Source organism: Drosophila grimshawi, unplaced genomic scaffold (genome assembly GCF_018153295.1).
Source record: "Drosophila grimshawi isolate 15287-2541.00 unplaced genomic scaffold, ASM1815329v1 contig_311, whole genome shotgun sequence".
Lineage (NCBI taxonomy): Eukaryota > Metazoa > Arthropoda > Insecta > Diptera > Drosophilidae > Drosophila > Drosophila grimshawi.
In genome coordinates this window covers 24,553,811-24,571,902 of record NW_025063098.1, presented here as the reverse complement: position 1 = coordinate 24,571,902, position 18,092 = coordinate 24,553,811, and the positions used below count along the sequence as shown (strand labels likewise).

The 18,092-nt window shown below is 35.8% G+C and overlaps 3 protein-coding genes across 6 annotated transcripts in view; 1 reads left to right on the top strand and 2 right to left on the bottom strand.

Annotated features, from left to right (window-relative positions):
- Window positions 1-433: 433 nt before the first annotated feature.
- On the bottom strand, window positions 434-4,682 carry LOC6568092 (protein takeout). Its single transcript, XM_001994559.2, has 7 exons — window positions 4,467-4,682; window positions 4,155-4,248; window positions 2,941-3,059; window positions 2,751-2,872; window positions 997-1,130; window positions 757-909; window positions 434-692 (listed from the first exon to the last, which is right to left on the bottom strand). The coding sequence occupies exons 2-7, from the start codon at window positions 4,219-4,221 to the stop codon at window positions 538-540; spliced, it is 750 nt and encodes a 249-aa protein (XP_001994595.1). The 5' UTR covers window positions 4,222-4,248; window positions 4,467-4,682; the 3' UTR covers window positions 434-537.
- Window positions 4,683-7,848: 3,166 nt separating this feature from the next.
- LOC6568093 lies at window positions 7,849-10,249 on the top strand. Its single transcript, XM_001994560.3, has 4 exons — window positions 7,849-8,078; window positions 9,131-9,240; window positions 9,516-9,921; window positions 9,999-10,249. Exons 1-4 carry the CDS (start codon window positions 8,012-8,014, stop codon window positions 10,148-10,150), a joined length of 735 nt encoding a protein of 244 aa, XP_001994596.1. The 5' UTR covers window positions 7,849-8,011; the 3' UTR covers window positions 10,151-10,249.
- Window positions 10,250-16,038: 5,789 nt separating this feature from the next.
- The window catches only part of LOC6568094 (maternal protein pumilio), a 106,126-nt gene continuing 104,072 nt past the window's right edge, over window positions 16,039-18,092 (bottom strand). For all 4 annotated transcript variants that reach the window (XM_032740791.2, XM_032740792.2, XM_043215253.1 and 1 more), the window contains 2 exons: window positions 17,898-18,066; window positions 16,039-17,836 (listed from right to left, as the gene is read on the bottom strand). In XM_032740791.2, the coding sequence (XP_032596682.1) occupies window positions 17,314-17,836; window positions 17,898-18,066 (692 nt within the window). In that variant the 3' untranslated portion in view covers window positions 16,039-17,313. The remainder of the gene's footprint in view (window positions 17,837-17,897; window positions 18,067-18,092) is intronic.

Here is an 18,092-nt window from a genome sequence, read left to right as displayed (position 1 = left end):
CCTAGGTAATATTCGATGCATGGATTTTTAATTAACCAAACTTTCTTGCATTTTATAATAATAGTGCGTTGTTTGTTCTCTCGTGTTTTAGATTATTCAACATTTGCATGTAGTATTCATTCATTCATTCATTCATTCATATTATAAAGGCCTTCAATTTGTATGTCGGCCCTGACATTGTCGTGTGTCTAATAATAATGGTAACTAAACTGGCAACTCGCAATTTATCTTATCTAATACTTGCATAATAACTTTAATATACTATCAAAAGCTGGCTTCGTCAGTGTATTAAATAAGAAAAGCCAAGGATTGTTTTGACCGGCCGCTTTTATTGAGGAAATGATTCCGATCAGTGTAACAGAATTTAACCTGTTCAGCCTGGAAAAAATATACATAATACAGATCAAATAATGCGTAGTCCATTTCCATTTTATTTTGTATAATTTTTTTTTATTATAGTTCGTAAGTGACGTTTGTGTGCAATAAATTAGAACTTATTATGTAGTACTCGTTAAGCGCAACTTAGCGGAAGACTAATCAATTCAGGTTGATCCATTCGTCAAGGGGAATCTTAGCGAACAGGCGATCCATAAAGTTGCGTATGACGAGGGTCAGTTTGGTGCGAAGCGCTGGTTTCATTTCTTTCAGCAGCTCCTGCGAGTTGGAGTTGATGAACAGATTGAGAGCGGCCTCTGCAACAGATCGAATTCAATTAGTTAAGCCCTGTTTTCTGTTTGTTTTCTGGTTTATACATACGTATTACGGAATTGCCATTGGCAATGTTATCCACTCCCATCTGAATGTCCTTGACATTGAAATCCATTTTAACCGCATCGGTGGTCAGATATGTGCGTCCATCGGCGCCTTCATTGGCCAACGCCTTGAAATAGATTTTGGCCTTGACGCCCTCTAAAATACACGATTTAACCATATTGTAATGAAGTCGGTGAACTGTAAACTATCCTTGAACTGGCAACTGGCAACTGTGAAACTCACCGTACTCGCCCCAATAGTCACCGGCACCAGAGGCCTTTACCAAGATCAGTACACCTGTGGATCGATATTGAGCCTTGACTCGGATGCGAGGTATCTCGCACGTCAGCTGGAACTGCAGCGAGTCCAAGTCGGAGCTGCAAGTGACGACAACGATGACAATGACAATGATAATGGTAGTGGCGATGATAATATATATCTATGTGCTCAAGCGAAAAACTCAAAACTGCCATTTCATTGGATTTGTTAATGTATTTGCATTTTTTTGTTCAATGTCTCACACACTTATATTGTGTGGCAAACTCCACCTCGACCTTCGTTGCGGACACATTTGAGACTCTCGACAAAACAAATCTGGTGCACTCGTTGCAAAAACTACAACTTCAACTACAACTACAACCACAACAATAACAATGACAATAATGACAACAAAACCAGTAAAGAGCCAAACGGATAGCACATACAAAATATGACAGAGAGACCCAAATCGAATAGAAAAAAATGATATTGCAATTGAAACCGGCTACTGTTCGGCAAGAGGCTAGAAACCAAAAGCTTGACATAGAGAATCGCTTTGACCCACTTTTTTTTTGTGGCTATAGACATCTTTGGCACTCGACGCGATTGCCGTTTGCTCACTGCTCAATTCTCAGATCTATGGTAAATGGTTCCAAAGGCAGCTTAGAGGCTTTGGTTGTAATTGCCTCTTGGCAAATTGATTGCAGGCCATGTTTGTCGTTACCGGAAAGTTGCCGGGTGTTTGCGACAGGTTGTTTTTTTAATTGCTTGCGGCTTGATCAAGGACTTAAATGTTGCATAACTTTGAGTGGAAGTCAGCACACTTAGATAACCAAGAAGTTGTGTCACTAAATCGGTTAATATAAACAATATTTGACACTTAATTGAATTTAAACGTCTCGATTTCCAAGTATAAACTTGCGGTAAGATTTTTGTGTCGTCAGCGATAGTTAATTTAAACACTATCAATAATTTTTTTTATCTATTTATATTAATCTGTAATTGCCCATTTGTACTTAAATCAAGAGTTCCCAGCAACTCGCTCTACTAATGAATTTCCATGTCTTTGCTTTATTAATAATTTATAATTAAACAGATTTCCAACTAGCCCAGCCCATAAACTGAAAATGCTTAATTGATTGTGGGGCAATTACGTGCAAAGAAAATCCCAGAAAATGCAAATGTTGAATGCAAACCAATTGCTCAGTATTAAAAGAGAACAGTGTTTGAGCTTGCTTTGTTTGTAGACAAAGACTCTTAAATGCACTCGCAATTCGAATAGCTAACGAGTAATAAACAACTTTATAGATGATTTGAAATTGAGCGCGTGTCTCTCAAATGCTTAGACACGTATTGACTAAATGCCTGACTGAGCGACTGACAAACATGCTAAAAGACGACAACGTTTATAATGTAGGAAGGAAAAAATGAATACTTCAGAGGCTGACTGCTGAATGCCCTAATAGAGTAAAAAGAATTTTCCCATAATTGAGGCTTGTAGTTTGACTAAATTAAATAGCGCTAAGATAATCATGGAAGAGCTTGATCTACAGTTACACTTAGTATAACAGTGAAGTTATAGCCCCTGCTTAATAGTGTACAATTAGTAAGTAAACAATTTAAGCAGCAGGTTATTAGGGGTCAAGACAGTACTAAAAATACTTAATGTGTCCACAGTGCAAACACTTGACTCCTATGGATAAGTATGTATATATGTGCATGTGTTTCAGAATACATACCGTATATTTGTGACTGTTATATTGCTAACGCCAAAGGCCTGAATATTACGGAAAAGTGCGCGATAGCCATCTGGGCCGCTGCCCAGCACAATGCCAATCTCATCAATGACCACTGGCTCAATCTGTAATGATGGACAGTAAGAAAGCAGCTTAAGTTAGGTTTTATCATTGATGGCCTTTCTGGGCATACCTCGTAAATATCCAATTCGGGTATGCCCTTTTGTAGATATTGCACCAATTTGTTGCCACTGTCGCGTAGACATTCGTTGATAGCTGCCTCATCGCGAGGACATTGTTGCAGATAGTAAGCTGCAAGAGAGAAAGAGAAATAGCTGTGATTAATTGCACTTCCCAGTTCATCGAATTTTGCAAACTGCAATGCTCACAGTAGCTGCTGAATCATTCGGTTCGCCACTTTTGTTAATTATCTTTGGCTTAATAGGTTTTTTAGTTTTTCTTTTCGTTTTCGTTTTTTTTTTTTTTTTTTTTTGATGTTTATAAACTTTAATTCAAACATTGCGCATTCGAGTGCAACGAAAATAATTGCATTGCAGCTTGCGCTCGGTTCAAGTTCACATGGCATATGTGTGTAAATATATACATATATGCAACATACATATATAAATATATATACAGTCAAGTAAAGATTCACATATCGGCGGGTAAGATCAAACCCATCAGACAGACGTGAGCATGTGCAGCACTCAATTAGTGGAAACTGATGCGAAAACTTTATTGGGAGGAGGCGAGGCACTTCAAGTGTAAAGGACGGAAACGAACTCAGCTAATCAGATATGGCTCTCGCCAATTAATATTTAAATTCGCACTGCTAATAAGACAAGCTAACTTTATAAGCTTAAGCTGCTTAGTTTAGTAACAAAGCTGTGATCCCCCATGTGATCCACAGACTGACTGTATTATCATCTTCAGGTAATTCTTTGTCTCTCATTACGTATTAAAACTAAAATCACGTCTCATTGAAATTTGATTTTAAGAATAACATTTGTATGACTCTTTTTTATGGTGGCTATAAAGAACTTCAAAAATGTAATCTATATTAAAGTAACCTGTGTTTATGTTTAGGTTTGTGTTCATTATGAGCCTTCTTTTATCGTAAGCCCACATTAAAAATGTGGGATTTTTACATCGAATTGTTATTGCTGTAAAATGATTTGATAAGATAATTGATTCTTGGAAATTATGGCTTAATGCTTAGCCACAACTTTCGATGTTGCTGGCACGTTTCGGGCGGGTAATTAAAACCGAATTGCGCGATACTTAAGCCAAGTTAAGAGCGACGTGGTCGATGTTACGCTTTGGCCTTTTTTAAGAACTGGAAAGTGTCGATGTAACCGCAATAGAAAGCGATACAAGCAATTTGTATCTTTCATTGGCATTACTTACGCTGTTGCTGGGCCCAAATGGCGCCCACTGTGGCCAGCAGCAATATAATTCCAAATTTGTGGCACATTGTTGTTGGTATTGTGTTTTGGTAGGTCTGCATGAAATTACAAGTTGAAATAAATAGTTATGAGCCTTGTTTCACTTTTAGTTTGGTTTCATAATTTATTAGCACGTCTTATTTCGCGTCTTTTTTTGCATATGATAATTTTTTTATATTTCTTTTCTTTCTATGAGTAAGAGCGAAAGCGTTTTAGGAGAATTATTTTGGTTATATTTGTTTTGGTTATTTTCAGAAAACGCGATCAAACATACAATGTATACAATATAAATTTCACTCGGCCCTCGAAATTCTTTCGGGCTTAGCTCCAAAGTGGGTCAAAACGGACCAGTTCGCTTTTGAGTTTTGTTTTTTGTTTGTTATTCTTTCTGGCCACGAAACAGAATAAAACCGACTGTAGGAAATGCTGCTACTGGTTGCTTTCTTTGCGCTGACTGCCGTCCAACTTTCACGCGACTCGAGCGAGGAATGAGCCAACACTGCATTGGACCAAGCCATTTAACCAAAAGCCCAAGCCAAGCCAAGCTGAGCCAACCCAACCAGCCAGTGAGGCGGCCAAAAGAAATGAGCTCGAGTCGAAAACAGAGCCAAAGGCAAAGGCAAAGGTGCAACGCAGCGTCGAACAACAGCCAAACAATGGGGCCACACCCACTGCCATCGTCAACGTCACATGCAACAGCAACGTCAGCCAAGGCATGGATGGGCTAGGGCCGGGACTTGGACTTGGACTGGGACTGGGACTGGGGCTTGGGCAGGGGCGTGAGTGTACCGCTACTTGAAGGTTAAGTTCATGCCGTGAGCTAGTCGGTCTTTGACTCGTCGCTGGAAACCTGCTTGGCCTCAAAAATCAGCGTAATGAGCCGTGCAATGAATCATGAGCTTTATTAGCCCTGGGACTAGCTCTGCTTATCCCTGCGTGCCATGCATTCTCTTCACTGCTCTTCTTCTCTCCGCGAACTGAAGCTATTTTTGCACATGATGAATAGCTGGTAATTGGCGCCCTTTTGTGGGCTAAGCTGGTCGGCTATTAGTGTGTCTAAAAAGAAATGCCTTTTGAAAAGGTCAAGTGCTTACATGTGCCATTTGCCATTAACCAGCTACCATTTACCATTTGTATTGCACTTGAGATTTGCATACGAATAATGACATAAACAAAGGTTCTTACATTTCATTCAGGTAAAGAGCTCAGTTCCATTGTTAAAAAAAAAATATTTTTTTTTTTTTTGTAGAAATCAATCACCGGTATTTATGGCTGCCTTTCAATTGCAATTGCCAAGGAAATAAAAAATGGAAGAACTTTATGTTCATTCAAAGCTCAAATAACGCGTTCTGCATTTCAATAAAGCAAATGACAATTCGTTGGTTATGTGGCTTTTGTTTTATTTAAATAAGAGCTTTATTGGGTAACTCCAAAATTAGCATACATGCTTATAAAGTAAAAAACAATCTTGTAGACGAACAATTTTTGCGGTCACTTGTGGCAACAAAAAACCTTCTGCTATTTTTGACGGAATGTGTTGCATACTTTTAAGCGTGTCTGAAAATTAATTGGCTACACTCGCGTCCCGCATAGTAGGCACACTGCTAATGGCAATTACAGGTTTTTATGGATACGGTCAAGGTTATTTTCATTGGTCATTGTGCCCATTTTGGCTTGTTTACTTATATTCCTTGAAAGTTTACCAGTTGCCAGTTGATATCCTCGAATTGCAATGTGATTAGTGCAGAGGAAATCCAAGGTGACTTGCAGTTGAATACAGAACTCTACTTAATGCTTAATCAAAATAATTAAACAGGAATATTCTTGTCAACGTCATTTGACCTAGAAACTTTAACTTCCTGGATTTTTTTTTAGCATATAAGTGTGTGCCAAAATAAGTTTATTCGTTGTCTTAAAATTTGGGAACATTTGTCGATAAGTTCAGTAACTTCGAGAAACTTGTTTCAATCGATAGTGAAACTATTAATGTGCTAATAAAATTGGAGCTTAATGTAGTATTCCTCATTAAAAGTTATGCAACTTATTAAAATCAAGTTTTATAGAACTCGTTTTCCATAAGTTATGACTAGAATTTTGTTTTCTTCGTTTTGTTTTGCACTTAAATAATCAAGTGGAAATTACTTAGTCTGTGTAAGCACAATTTCAGTCATTATTTAATATGTATGTAGTATTTCAGCAATTATTAAACAATTTCGTATATATGTTCATATGTAGTAATTCCTGTGCGCAACTTCTCGGAATTAATGTTTACAAGTGGGTTTTAATGGCATCTCCTGAACACTATAAAAAAAAAAACGACTCACTCATAATACAGGTAGTAAAACAAAGCCGTCTAATTATTTAAATAACAATGCACCTTAAACAATGGGCTGTAAAAACGTTTTACTATACCATTTGTTATTTATCTATTTGCTCTGGCTTCTCTTTGAACTAATGTATATTTCTCACTATTGTCATTTACTATTTGGAATGCGTATTGTGCCACAGCTCGTCAACTCCCATTGGTATTTGTAAACAAAGTCGCCTAGAATCTTGAAACTTGAGCCTTGTGCGCTGGCACTTCCCAAATCTGTTTAATATTTGTCACGGCCATTGTAAACAATTTAAGATCCGACCGTCAAAGGTCTTCACGCTGACAGTACAAAGTTAAAGATTTGCCTCGGCTCGTGCTCCCCTCCAAAATTGATCTTTAAACGAAACCGAAATCAGAAGACTTTGGTTAAACTTCTAAAAAGCTTAAGCGAGTTTCTTAAAAATGTAACTAGTCTGCTCAATACTTGCGTAGCCGAGTTACATAACTGTTTACATCTGTCATAAATACCTGAATAACCTGAAAAAAAAAATACAAAGTTGTTCACTAAATAGGCCAATAATTGAATACTTGATTGAGAAGTAAATGTGCTCTAATGTGTTATTGAATCTGAGCTTTTATAATTGCGCTTAATAATAAGCAACACGATATGAACATGACTTTGGCATACAAATAGTCAAGAGAGCGATGCTCTATGCTCCGACGATAGAAGATTACAAATTATAGATTTGTCAGGGTTCTCTTGTGGCCACTATGCTATTGGGGGCATTGGGGTCAGACAGTTGCCAGTTTCGCGGAGTTTATTGAGCCGTGACTGAGCTGACTGACTAACTTACATAAGACCGTTGATTGCAACGGGGACAATCACTACTTCATAATGATTTGCACTTTGGCATATCGCTGCAAGAATAATAATTACAAAAATGTACAACAAATTCAACTTTTTATTCTAGAAAAAAAATAAAAATCGAGTTGAGAAAATAATTTACTAAGCATTGCGAAAATTCAAGCGGCAAACAAAACAAACGAAAAATCCAAAAAAAAAAAACAATTGTGTGGACTGAAAGAGAGGCCCACAGCGAAGAGGAAGAGTAAAAGAGACCTTTGGTAAAAAAGTGTCTACTAACACCGGTTAGCACTCGGTAAGTTAGTAAGTCAGCTAGTCAGCTAGTCAGCGAGTCAGCCGGTCGACTAGTCAGCGAGTCATTCAGACAGTCATCGAGTCACGCAGTCGCTGGAAGTTCAGAGCTGCGCTTTGCATTGAGTCAACTTGTCTTTGGAAGGGGGGGCTTTAAAATCAGCCTGCGACGCTGCCATCGTTCACAGTTGTAGTTCTGAGCTTGGGTTCGTTGGACGTCTGCCACGAGCGTCGACATCTAAAGATTACATATATAATTACCCATCGCTTTTAATTGCTATTTGCTGCCAAATTGTGCAAATTAGCCGTTTCGTGTGAATTGTTTTTTGTTTAAAAAATCAAAATAAAAATGCTAAAATACTTAACCATTGTGGCTGCTGTGATGCAATTGACCTACCTCGCACAGGCCGAAGCGCGTAAGTTCTGAACAGAGAAGATCCACTTGTGTCAGATATGCGAACAGGCATAAACAATTGGCACTTGATGAACGTGTTGAACTTGTGATATTTCAATCATCATTTGCTTGATTATAAATATTTTAATGAGCAAAGTGCATTGTGATCTTTACTTAGCACATTTCTGTGGCTACTAATTCAAAGCCCATTAGTTTTGTTTATGATATTTAGCTGGAAATTTGTGCCTTCGACGATGAGCTCAATATTTGTGCACTTAACAGTTATAATTGTTTACATATTTTGTTTTTGAATGTCAAATGTCAAGTTTGATACTATCCATTATAAATATTATATAAATTTGAGTAGTTTACAGATGTCTGAGTGTGTTAATTGCCTAAAATGACACAGTTTGATAAATTGAAGCTGAGCGGAAACCACAAAACTCGGGCAAGGGTCCAAAACGAAAATCAATAAAAACAAAAAAAAAATTAATAAAAAAAAAACATTTGCAATGGCAACAGCAAACTTCCGCATCCATAAAAGACGCATTGAAAATGCAAACTATGAACCAAATCCATATTTAATGAATAAGCGCAAACAAAACGATTTTTAAGCTGCGCAACGATCCGTGAAAAAGCCTTCAACTTGAATCTTAGGCTTTGAATCACTGAGATGCAGTCGCTGCTGGCACTAATGATCACACACACAGACACACTCACAGTATTAATCTAGTATAATGATATGTGACGGTCAAGCTACATAATTGTTGAGATAATACCAGTATGCACACATAATTATATATATAAATATATATTATGTTTGAGACAGGTTCTTAAGCGGCAGCTGCATTTTTAAGGCCAGCAATTTAACCTTGCCAGAGATCGCACTTGTTGTTGGCTGAGGCTGGCCAGCGGCATGAACTTGACAATTTGTTGTCATAACCAATGCTGGCCAGTTTTCGAGTCGTTGAACTTTACTAGAATTAAAATAGGAATTGATTTTGTGTATATACAACTAAGTGATAATTATTGTTTTGTTTTGTTTTGTTCTTTGCTTGCGATTTATTTTGACAGCCGAATACATTAGGCAATGCCGTCGAAATGATCCCAAAATTCTGGACTGCTTAAGCAAAGCTGTGGAGCATCTGAGACCCTATCTGGCCAAGGGTATAGCCGAGATTGAGGTGGGTAACCCTATGAGTCGACTTTTGTGTTGCCAAACAAGTTGCAATTGTTGCATAACATTCAAATGCCAAATGCGAAGAGGCAAATGCAGCACTAGGCTAACGGGTTTTGCGTAATGCGCCACTGCTTGTGGCAGCTGCCACTACAAGTGCGGAAATTGTCGAGACTCGACTGTGAATTTTCCGCATATCGATTCGATAACTTAAATTGCACATTTTGCTGCACTTTTTTGTACCGGTATAAATATGACTCTAATCCCTTGTTGCTGTTGCAGCTGCCGCCCGTCGAACCCTTCAAGATGGACTCGCTGGCCCTACAACTGACCGATGGACCGCAAGGCTACAAGATTACGCTAAAGAACGTGGAGGCATTTGGCGCCAGCAACTTTGAAGTCAAATCACTCAAGCTCGGCGTCAACGGTGGTGAGCCCTTCAAGGCGCGCATCATAATGCCCAAGCTGAAGATCGAGGCCAAGTACACCAGTTCGGGCACACTGCTGATAATACCCGCATCCGGAGGCGGCGATTTCCATGCCACATTCGATGGTGTCACCGCTGATCTGACTGGCAAAACATCGTTGCGTGGCAAGTACTTGCACGTGGATGCCCTGAGTCTCGTCCTGGATGTTGACAAAGTCAACATGAGCATCTCGCGAGCCTTCAACAACAATCGCATACTGCGTAAGTACTTTCAATCGAATGCCACAATATAATAGTTTTTGAAAAATTACTTATTTCTTTTTTTTTCTTGTTTTTAGTGGAGGCCACAAATCTTTTCCTGCGCGACAACTCTATGATTGTGCTGGAGGCTATGCAGCCGCAGCTCCAGAAGAAGTTGGCCACTGAATTTGGCAAACTGGCAAATCAGCTGCTCAAGAACGTTCCCGTCGAACAGTTCTACGAGGATTAGTCTACCAAAGATAAGGACTCTAGCACTAGGCTCTATTAAATTAATTGTAAAATGCTAGTTATCGCTATGAACAAAGTATTAAACAATATACAAAACGCATATACTTTGTGCTCTCTTCTTTGCAAGGTATATTCGGAAGGGACTAAAACATTTACTTAATTTTGTAAAAAGGACTTGCTCTCTTAAGCTATAATTTCGTCATATCCTTAAGGATCTCGAAAGGAGACATATTATTGAATTCACAGGAAAAACATCTTTCAAGTATTTCCCGGTTTAGATAAAACAATTTGGAAACATTTCAAAAGGCAAAAGTCTGTTGATTCGAATAAAACATCGAAAAGATCGAAAGACCTTCAAATACTGAAAAAAGGATCGTGAAAGCATTGATAGAGTTGATCCTTGTCATTATAACGCACCATGACTTTTGAGAGTACTTAAGGATTTGGCCGAATTAGAGCTTATTTTGTGAAAAGTCATTGGAATTGCTTTTTGCGTTAAACTCAAAGTTTGTTTTAATAATTTTTAGTTTTGAAACTATATATTATATGTTTAGCTTGAAGATACGCTTTAAAATTGTAATTTTTTCAAAAAGTGGCCAATGATTGATTTTATTTTTTTTTGGCCAGCCTAAAAGTATGGAATTTATTTGTGGAAGTGACTTTTTAGTTTTAGATGCTGTTTAATATTAGCGGAAACCCAAATTTAGCCGCATTTTCAACCAATGCAAAACAATTTCAAATTTTTTCTTTAATTTATTAAAATATGTTTTTCCGCCTAAAATATTTTTTTGTGAAGTGTTTTTTTTTTCTGAAAAGAGAAATTCGTAAAAAGTCATAATAAAAAATGTATTTATGTATTTATGTCTAAATACTTGAAGAGTAATGTAAAAATAATGATTGAAAATGCATTATACAGAGAGTACTTAAAGAAATTAAAATGCTTATTAAGCACACGATTGAATATTTGAATAGTTTAATAGTTGAGGTCATCGATAGTTTGGATAGTTCCTACGGTATTGTGATCCAATCCGGCTGGCCTTTGTGAAAATTCTAAGAAAATCGGGTTTTTCCCCCTAGCTATGGGAAGAAGTGTGAATTAATGAAGAAATGTATAATTGTTTTAATGTTTCTTTTTATTAAATATGTAGAAGTATTTAGTTTTACAATTGTTCATCTTTAGTTATGTTCGTACACCTATGTACATACGAGTGGCTAATAAGGTTTCATGTTTTCCATTTCATTTAATTGAATTCGAGTGGTTTTTGGGGTGTTATTGTGGCATTAATGGGGGCATTCAGAAAAATAAAAACCAATCTTAAGTTGTACGCTTTTAGTATTGGTCAAAAGTGCTCCTATTCTGCAGTTGGAGTAAGTACGACGACTAATTACTAACTATAGTAAGCTATATAACATTAAAAAAAAACACTAATTATAAATACATCTTTTGAAAGCTTAACAAAAATATGAAAACTGTCATATTTTTTACGAAAATAATAATATATGATCCAAAAAGAAAAGAACTGTCGATCGGTTCAAAGACAAAGCTGAATCGTTTGTAAACCAAGGAAGAGTATTGAATTGAGTATTTTTGAAAATGTTTGCAATTGTACCAGTCACTTACTCCCCAGTTCCAAACATATGCCTTTTAATGAGTACTCTGTATATACAGTTTTATATTGAGTTGTGTTTTGTTGATTTTGTTGTTGTTGGTTCTCTACAAGTTTGCCTTTTGTTGTTGCTTATGTCGCCTTTGCAAATCAGCGATCAACATAATGAATGCGTCGTTATCATATCCCTATTACATAACGAGATTTGCACATCCCAACAAGTTTCAAGTAAAAATCTATATAGTTATACATACATTTCATTTCTACAATGGAAAAATTCTACTATTTTAAATTATTTGTATTTCTTGGGGGTTATGTTTATCATTCTTTATAATTTGATGTTTTTTTTTTTAAATGTATTTATTTTTGTTATGCTTTTAGTTTTAGTTTTAGACTTTGGTTTTTTATTATAGTGAATTTCGGTAATTGGTAATTTTGTTAAAATGTTCGGCCTGGAAAAATTGTAGCTTGCCAAGGCTTATAAAAAAATATGTCCGTTTACTTACTGGCTCATATAAAAGTTGATCATTTGTTGGGTATATCTTTATATGTATATATGTATGCATACATGTATATACGTATGTATAGACAGCTAGTCTGTTTATATAAAAAAATGCGCCGTATAAAATGCCTCGAACAATGCGCTGTCTTTCGGTTTATAGATTTGGTTTTGTTGGATTGGTTATAGGTTAGTTATACATATATATATATATATATATATATATATATATCCATGTTATCCACTAAAAGTATGCCATATTAATATGAATTTTGATTTCAGATTTGTTGTCATCGCAGCCTTCTATTGAAGCCAATTGGTTGGGACTTGAACATCAAAGTGAAATATGAAATGTAAAAAATGGAAAATGTAAAATGTAAAACGTGTGAAACTGAAAACTGAATGTAAGCATATTGAATTGGATCAACCAATCGGATTGTTGAAATAAAACGTTTCGATCTTTGCTACATAATAAACTGTGTATTTTTTGTTTTTATTTTTTCTCACAATGAAATTAGCATTAAATATAATTTTTATAATAAACATAAGAGTTTTGTTTAATGCATAGTTAAATCAAATGCTCGAAAGCTCGAATGCTATCAACGAATTTTATACTTGTTTCTTTATATATATATATATAGACTCGTACGTAACTTGTGCCGATTGCGCGCTGTTTACAAAACTAAAGGTTCCTCGGTGTGTGTGTGTGTGTGTGTGTGTGTTTGTGTGTGTCTGTGTGAGTCGCGTGAATGTGTAACTACAAAATATAATTAGTTATGCTTTATAAGTATGTACTTGTATGTTTAATATTTATATATATATATATATATATATATATGTATATATATACATATATATATGTATAATTTATAGTTTTTACTTGACGTCTGCTCAATAGCTCCCATGCTTACATCTTTGCTATCGTTCTATACTTTTTACAACAAATTACAAATGTTTTATTTTCTTTCAGTGTATGCATTAGCTATGTCCTTAGCTTAGTTGACATACTTTTGCTGTCGAAAAATTGTTACAAATTTTTACTGCTCGTATGTATAATAAATGTATATTTAGGATTTAGTTTAAATATTGGATTATTATTATTTAATGCCATTTTTTTTTCTCAGTATTTTCTTGTTCGATTTTGGTTTTTACAAATAAGTTGGCAAAATAAAATGTACAATTTAAAAAGGTTCCTTTTGACTGCATTGGCAGCATCGAAATTGGTTTTGCATTTGCTTTTCTTTCGTTTATAATTTTTGTATAAAAACCAATCTCACACAAGTCCGTTGTAGTTTCTGATATATATATATATATATGTATATATATATATATATATACTATGCTTTGCTTATATCATAGGTGTTATATGCATTTTTATATAAGTTAAGTTACATTGTTTACAATTGTGTTTTATTTTTCTCTTTAATTTGTAATTTTTAAATGGGTTTTTTTTTTGTCGGTTTAGTCAAAAGTGTTTCGCATGCGTGCAAAAGGTTTTCCTTGTAAAAACTAGCAATATATATATATATATATGTATGTATATATTTATGTAGAAAGCGCTAGTTGCGTCTTAAATTTTACTGTGCTGCTTCCTTCTCCTTCTCTACACACATTTTATTTTACATATACAAATACATGTACAAATACATCATATATATATATATATATATATATATATATATCTATATATATATATACTGTATAAGTATTTAAAATCTTTGCCTTAACTGCAAGTCGTAATCAAGTGCAACACAATACATACATCTAAGTAAGTTTGCTTGTATGTTCTCTCATGTATTATAAAGACCTTGTCTTAGACTAACTACTACAGCTACGCAGCTTAGCGTGTGTATGTATAGTGTACTGTATGTGTCTTGTCTATGTATGTGTGTATGTATGTGTGTGTGTGTGTGTGTGTGTGTTTAACAATGTTGAAAGCATCTCCACTTCCATTGCCTTCTTTATGCAGAACTTGAGAATCTAAATATAGAATTGTTTTCATGTTTATTTTATGATTTATGTAAATTAAAATTATCAGTGCATTGCGCTCTGTAGACAGGCAGTTGGTTGATTAGGTAATAGCTAAATAATTAAAACAAACAAGAAATATCCAAAAATACACATATGCATATAATAAGAGAATTGTTTGCTGCACCAAGGCTTGAAATGCGCTCGGGACATGGGGCATGGGGCATGGGAAAGCGGTTTGGATGGGTTTTTGATGTTGTTGTGGTTTGTCTGAAATTTACACAAAATTATATATCTGCTCAATGCTTGATTTTCCTATATACAAAAACACGACAACGATGACAACGACGACATCGACGACGACGGCGACTCAACATTGAACATGTGCGAGTGTCTTCTGTATAAAAATAGTTCCTAATCAAATTTACAGTTTACAATTTTGGCAAAACATACGTTTTGTGTATGAAGAGCGAAACCGACCAAAAGGTTAACGGATAACAACAAAATGTATATAAAAAATAAAGAGTATAAATTCGTATTACTCATAGTACAATTTTCATATTTGTTTTGATTACTTCCAGTTCAGTTCCCGAATAAGACGTCGCGAAATATTCTAAATGTATTTATCAAAATGTACAAAAATCCTGACTTTTTACAATATCTTAGTGTGTGTTTGTTTTGTGTGTGCTTTTGCTTACATACATACAATACAATCTTGTGTTGGCAATTTACAAGTGTGTTTCTGTGTGTGTTTCTGTGTTTCTTTTGTTTGTTTGTGGCTAAAAACAATTTTATACACTTATACACGGTTAGGGGATTACTAGCACATCGAATGCATTTCAAGCTGCGCAGGAATCATTTACATATGTATATACAAAGATATTTAAAAATTAAAATACGATTAAAATTAGCCAGCGTCAACATGGCTGCTGCCAGTGACTGCCCAACTGTAAACAGAGACCGCGTGCAAGCAGTGCAACATTTAGCGCACTGCTTGTCATCACGCACAGTTTGAGTGTCCTCGCGCACAGCAACCGAGACAGCCAAGCAATGCGACGAGAGATTTTACAAAATATTATAATATTATTTTATGCATTATGAAAGGTGGGCTAACTGAACAATGACTGTAAATTATAATAGTTCAAAGCTGTTGAAATATTTTGCATACATGGTTTTGATTTATTTTTGTTTTGCACACATTCGTAGATGGATTCTGGTGAGTGAGTTGCTCGTTAATAAAAAAAACATATCTTTGAAAAATCATAACTTAAAGACACTTAAAACAAAAATCATAAATCAGTAATCAGTAATCAGTTAAATCTTAGTGGCTAAACAAAAAAGGTTCGGTTCGACGGCCTAAAAAAGCGATTTTCTACAATTACGATATAAATACAATGCGTGTAGTGTAAATATGTATATATGAGTGAGTGTGTGTGTGTGTGTGTGTGTGTGTTTGGGGGGGAGTTACTTGCGACTTAAAAACGAAACAATTTACAAAATACAAATATAAATGTATATATATATATATATGTATAAGTATGTATATAGTATATATGTATAGTGTTCGTAGTAATTGGGGTACATTTTATAATTGCTACAATGCATTGCGTGCTTTTGTTTTTGTTTTTTATCGATATATATATATATATGTATATGTTTGTGTGTGTGAGAGAGTCTTGTATGAGTTTTCAGTGTGTGTGTATGTGTTTATGTGTGTGTTTGGGTTTTCTTTAAAAATATTTAGTTTTTGTTGTCTACAAGCATTTTTTACAAACAAATTTTCGATTAAAATTAATGAGAATTTTACAAAACAGTTTTAAATTTACAAGTGAACAAATTGACAAACAAAATAAATAATTATTACGTTGTTTTACATGGTTTTAGTTTCGTGGTTTTCTTTTGAGTTGGTTGTTTGTTTGTTTTTTGTTTTTTTTTTGTTGTTTTTTTTTTCTTTTTGTACAAAATTTTACATAGCGCAAAAGCGACGTGAAATTGTTGCAAAACGCAACGCTAAAGAGTTCTTGATTGTGTGTGTGTTTTGTGTGTGTTGGTGTGTGTTTTGTGTATTTGTGTGTGTGTGTGTGTTTTCGAGTGCTCTCGGCTGCTGGCTCTATATAATGAAGTTCTTTACACATATTAAATTTGCTCTTTAGCCTACATTCTACAATTAAGTTGTTCATTATATTTATTGTATTTATATTTTATATATTTATATATTTGAAATGGTTGCAGTTAAATTCTATGCTAATAATCATGATCTTCATCTTCTTCATTATTTCATTATCCTTCGCTCTTTCTCTCGATCCTCTGTCTACTGTTTGTTTCGCAACTGAACGTCACGCGCTCTTGTTTAATAATCAAATATACAGTCGATTCACGTACTTAAACATTTACAAATTGGTATTTCTTGAGTTTTTCGCTCATATCTTTTTTTTTATACAAAGTTATTACAACAACAAAAATGTACGTAGACATTTTATCAATTTCTGCTCGATTATTTGATTTTATTTTGTTTATTTCGACAGCTTTTTGAGCCATGTCGCTTTTGTTTTTCACACATCGATTTGACAATTTTCAGCAACGAAAACAAACAAAAAAAAATTGAACACGCAAAAATATGCGTAATTTTTCGTAATTTTTCGCATTCAACGAGTTTATTTGAAACTCATCTGTGTGTTTTTCCGTTTGTTTGTTTGTTTGTTTGTGTGTGTGTATTAGTATTACGCACTTTACAAAAGCGTTTAACATTCATAGTTTATTACAATTGAATATACAAGTTTTCGATTGCTCACAAATTTGGAGCCAAACTCTCAATCTCGAGATTTGAGGATGAGTTTTAATCTTTGTATTCTGTGTGTGTGGTGTTTTTGTCTGCAGTTTTGTCCTTCTGCGTGTTTATAAATAAATTACATTACATTTGTTATCCGTATTATATATATATATATATGTATATGTATATTTTGTATAGTATTTATAGTATGCATTCGCTTTGCTTTTTCTTATGCTCTCCTCCTACTCCTCGTCCTCCTCCTTCTTCTTCATCCCGACACTAAAAACTAGAATTCGATAACGTGTTGCATTTTTTCAAATTTACAGCACTCCATTGGCTGTTGTTGTGGGTGGTCCGATGGGGCCCAGGCCGCTGACCGCCGAGACAGATGACTCCGAGGTGGCCGGCGATGTTGGTTCGGCCATCAGGCCATTGCCATTCTCCTGCACGGCACAGAGGGTGGGCGATGCAATGCTGTTGGTGGTTGTGGTCGCACCACTGGCGCTGGCCACTACCGAGGACGTTGAGGGGGATGTTCCACCGGCACCGGCACCGGCACCGGAGACAGCACTGCTGGCGGTAGCCGGCGTTGTTGTTGCTGTGCTGGCACTGCTGGATGCTCCACCAACGCTGGCCGTGGCGGCAGTAATGGGATTGGTTATCTTCATGTAGTATTTCTCCAGCTTGGCATTGATATGCTTGCCGTAGGTGTATTTGCGCAAGGCGGCCATGTGGGGTCGTATCTTGGTCATCAGCTTCTTCAGCTGCGTAGGTTCCGAAACGTCAATCATCTTCTGTACCACGTAGTTGGCATACTGATCTTTCATCATCACGTGCAAGGCACTGCAGCAGAAGGACAATCAATTATAAATAATGTTCACCTTCTTCTAATGTTCACACTTACTTGTCATTGAATGTGCAGACCTCATCGATGAGGCCAGTGCGCTCGCCCCGTGTGGCATGTGTCACACACTTCTCAACCACATTCGAGGCGAACTTGTGCTGCGATAGCACCAGCACCTTGCCCCGCACGCTGTTGATCAGTATGGATTTGTCCTCCTGTTTGCCATGCTCTGCAAATGCCACAAGAATTAATTCA

Excerpts from the sequence above, each read along its gene's own strand:
- LOC6568093 (XM_001994560.3), top strand. The coding sequence starts at position 8,012 with ATGCTAAAATACTTAACCATTGTGGCTGCTGTGATGCAATTGACCTAC. Across the intron at positions 8,079-9,130 it reads CCTCGCACAGGCCGAAGCGC|CCGAATACATTAGGCAATGC; the intron begins GTAAGTTCTGAA and ends TTATTTTGACAG. Across the intron at positions 9,922-9,998 it reads CAACAACAATCGCATACTGC|TGGAGGCCACAAATCTTTTC; the intron begins GTAAGTACTTTC and ends TCTTGTTTTTAG.
- LOC6568092 (XM_001994559.2), bottom strand. The coding sequence starts at position 4,221 with ATGTGCCACAAATTTGGAATTATATTGCTGCTGGCCACAGTGGGCGCC. Across the intron at positions 2,873-2,940 it reads CCGAATTGGATATTTACGAG|ATTGAGCCAGTGGTCATTGA; the intron begins GTATGCCCAGAA and ends CCATCATTACAG. Across the intron at positions 1,131-2,750 it reads ATAACAGTCACAAATATACG|CTCCGACTTGGACTCGCTGC; the intron begins GTATGTATTCTG and ends CGTCACTTGCAG.